At 37.2% G+C, this 3,653-nt stretch overlaps 1 protein-coding gene across 1 annotated transcript in view; it reads left to right on the top strand.

Moving 5' to 3' along the window:
* Ebf2 (EBF transcription factor 2) overlaps nucleotides 1-3,653 on the top strand; it is a 182,351-nt gene that overhangs the window by 161,350 nt on the left and 17,348 nt on the right. Inside the window, exons 11-13 of the mRNA XM_010623645.2 lie at nucleotides 1,163-1,251; nucleotides 2,550-2,615; nucleotides 2,697-2,874. Coding sequence (XP_010621947.1) covers nucleotides 1,163-1,251; nucleotides 2,550-2,615; nucleotides 2,697-2,874 — 333 coding nt within the window. The remainder of the gene's footprint in view (nucleotides 1-1,162; nucleotides 1,252-2,549; nucleotides 2,616-2,696; nucleotides 2,875-3,653) is intronic.

The raw sequence follows: 3,653 nt of genomic DNA, 5'->3' as shown, positions 1-3,653 counted from the left end.
CTCTCTCTCTCTCTCTCTCTCTCTCTCTCTCTCTCTCTTTCTGTCTTTCTTTCTTTCTTTTTGGTGCCCAGGATCGAACTTGGGTCCTTGCACTTCTGAGGCGAGCAGCAGCACTAAGCTAAATCCCCAGCCCTATTGGTTGATTTCTCGATAGCAGCCATTCTTTCTAGGGTGAGGTGGAATCTCAGCGTTGTTTTCATCTGCATCTCTTGAATGACCAATGATGTTGAACATTTTTTTTCCATATATTTATTTGCTGCTTTTACTCGTTTGAGAAGTGTCTGTTCATTTCAGATGTCCATTTTGGAATCAGGTCTTTATATTTGGGGGGGTTCTGATTTTTTTGAGTTCTTTATTCTAGAGAGTAGACCATTGTCTGAGGAATAGCTGGTAAAATTTTTTCCCACATTGTAGGTTGTCTCTTAGCTCTGTTAGTGGTTTCTCTTGCAATGCAGAAAAATTTTAATAAACGAGATTCCAGTTGTTGATTCTTTGTGCTAGTTCCCATGTTATTGAGGATTCGTTCATAGTCTTAAACAATGTGAACACAGTGGGGAAAGAAAAATGAGTTCTGTTCCCACAGACCTTGCGGTATCATGAAGGATCCTTACGTTTACAAAATGTACAGGTTGCTAAATGCAATGGCAAATTGTGAACATGTATTTAGCATAACAAATGGGTTTATGAGAATTAGCTCATATGTTTATGTGTGCATGGATGTACGTGTATGAGAGAATGATTAAGCAGAAGTAATATTTAGAGGAATAAATGGATGAAAAGTTATGATTGGGTAAAAGAGGCAGAAGAGAAGAAGAAATAATATGAAAGTGGTTTATTATCTTTGTAAGAAATTGTGCTATGATCCTATATTTGGACTGCTTGAAAATGAGCAGAGAATTAATCATAGGGGTGGATACTTAAGGAAAAAATAATGAAATAATTTAAATAATTCTGGAAATTTAAAATGTTATTCTAATGGGAAATCATAAAATTATTATAATTTCCAAATTTGTGTGTGAATTAACCCTCCAGCTGATTGCATCCCTTGTGTGTCAGCTCTTTAGACAGCGATCAACAGCAACTTCCTGTTACCTGTGAAGACTTAAGTACAAGTTTGCTTTACGACTTGAATGCAGACTCAGAGAGGATTTTTGTCTTTCAGCGTTAAATGAACCCACCATAGACTATGGCTTCCAGAGACTGCAGAAAGTTATTCCCAGGCACCCGGGAGATCCGGAGAGATTAGCAAAGGTAACACGCTTTGGAGATTTACAGGAAAATCTTTCTGTAAAACTTCAGCAAAATTAGACAAGTCCAGCTGCTTAACTCCCATTAAAATTAATCAGGCCTTGAATTGGCTCTGCTTTAAATACAAGATGAATACAAAATTCCTACTGACTATGACATATGTTTAACCTCTGAGGAAATATGAAATCTGAAAATTTGGCTTATAAAATAGATTTACTACAAAAATATTCAACTTATGAAACACTGACAATTTCATGAAAGTAAGTATTTGGATAGTCACTTAAAAGGGTAAGCTTTCACTTTTTTGTATTTCAATATAATTTTTTTACCCATAATTGCAGGGCCACCAACCCATAAACAAGTGTTTATTAAAGGCCTAATATGTACATCGGAATATGATAAAGATAAAAATACCTCTATATACACATCTGTGAATGGTGTCACTTTTCAATGAACTTGCTTGTGAAAATTACTTTGTAAATCTGACCCATAATGTTAGCTGTCTTAGCTTTAAAAATACATCATTGCAACTAATGAGAAACAGTTGCACGTTTACATTGCATTTGTAAACATACAAGTTACAAAATATCTCACTCTCTGTTCTGCACTGTGAGTAAAATTCAAGCACTCGTTGCTTCTCCATCACACCTTTATTATCCTCCTGGAAAAATCCCCAGCCCCACCATTAAATTAGATGATATCTGGAAAGTAGGTTAATAACAATTTAAAAGGCTGTAAAAAACAGGAGGTAGGAAAGACCAAATGAGTGGAGAGGGATTAGTGATTACTAATTCTCTCTGGTTAAAGTGAACAGGGGGAAATATTATTGAAAGAATTCATCTTTCTTGGAATAAAATTTTGCAGAAAGTATTGCCAAGATAATTTCAGTACTCTGGACAACTCCTTGGCAGGCAGCTAAGCTCAGGCCCATCAATCATTTAAAGAGTATTTGGTTAATTAGAGTACCAGAGTTTTTCAATATAATGCTCTGAAAGCAGCTTATAATAGAATTTCCATGATATTAGTTTTAACCAACTCCACCCTCAATTTGGCTGACTTCTTTTTTTCAGTGGGATAGCACAAACTTCTACAGCTGTGAATTTCGTGTAGATATATATTTGGAGAGAGCTTTCTATGCATGATTATATTGTACTTGTCAAATTAATTGAGCCTCTTGGATAGTTATTTACTTGTAGAGGGGATGTGTGGGACTTTGGATTTTTATCTGTGGTTTTCTCTTCTTTGTCATGTTGAGTTTTACTGTTGACTGTACTCCTCCCCTTTTCCCTTTTCCTTTTCAGGAAATGCTGCTAAAAAGAGCTGCAGATCTAGTGGAGGCCCTTTATGGCACACCCCACAATAACCAGGTTAGACCCCGATACCTCGTACTTGTTGAGTTGGGCTCTTCATGGTGGGCGCAGTACTCACCCTTGTCTGCCCTTTTGTAGGACATCATTTTGAAGCGAGCCGCTGACATTGCTGAGGCCCTCTACAGTGTGCCCAGGAATCCCAGCCAGATCCCAGCCCTGTCCAGCTCCCCAGCTCACAGTGGCATGATGGGAATCAATTCATATGGCAGCCAGCTGGGGGTCAGCATCTCAGAGTCAACACAAGGAAATAATCAAGGTAATGTTTTTCTCAGTCAGAACTCAAGCAGGTCATCTGTGTTTGAGAGGCTGGTTCTGCTGGAATAGGAGCTAGAGTGTGAGTCGAACCTTCCAACAGAGAGTGTCCCCAGATAAGCCACAACTCCATGGATTCATTGCTTCAACATCACAGGTGGTTCACTGTCCCACTTTAGCTTTCTGGGTACCGTGCAGGTCCCATTGACTGGAAATATTCAAGGATAAGATTGACTATTACAAATGTGAAAGGGTTTAGGCATATGAAAACTAGGTTTACATGTATTAACTGAGTAAAATTTACACTTCTGCTATTGTGATAATCAGGTTGAGTAATAAAGAGGCTAATTATCATCACCTGTCATTTATTATACCCAGATCTCTCTCCTTGATAACAAAGAGTGAACAAATTGGCTTTATGTGGTATTATCTTTTGTGTATTATCTTATATGCAAATATATAGAGCCACTGGTTCTCTCTTGCATATGGTTCTGCCCTCATGCCATAGGGTGCACTTCTTTTCCTACTTTTACTTGGCCCAAATCCCTCTGCAGAGACTGTTTCTTTTCCTACCTTTAATAAAACTTTGCTACCATTTAAAAAATGCACATACATAGCATATGTCCAGCTAGACTTTTACATGTAAAATATATTGTGTAGTTTTTGCTGAAGTTGACTTTATTATTAAAGGGCCAGTATAAATCTATTATACATCATTTGTTTAATTACATTTATACCTGAACATGATATATCTTTTTTTTTTTTTTTTTTTTCTGGGGACCC

The sequence above is a fragment of the Fukomys damarensis genome, unplaced genomic scaffold (genome assembly GCF_012274545.1).
Source record: "Fukomys damarensis isolate Sample0158 unplaced genomic scaffold, DMR_v1.0_HiC HiC_scaffold_18, whole genome shotgun sequence".
Lineage (NCBI taxonomy): Eukaryota > Metazoa > Chordata > Mammalia > Rodentia > Bathyergidae > Fukomys > Fukomys damarensis.
Note: the sequence above shows the minus strand (reverse complement) of the source record. Positions and strands in the feature narration are given on the sequence as shown.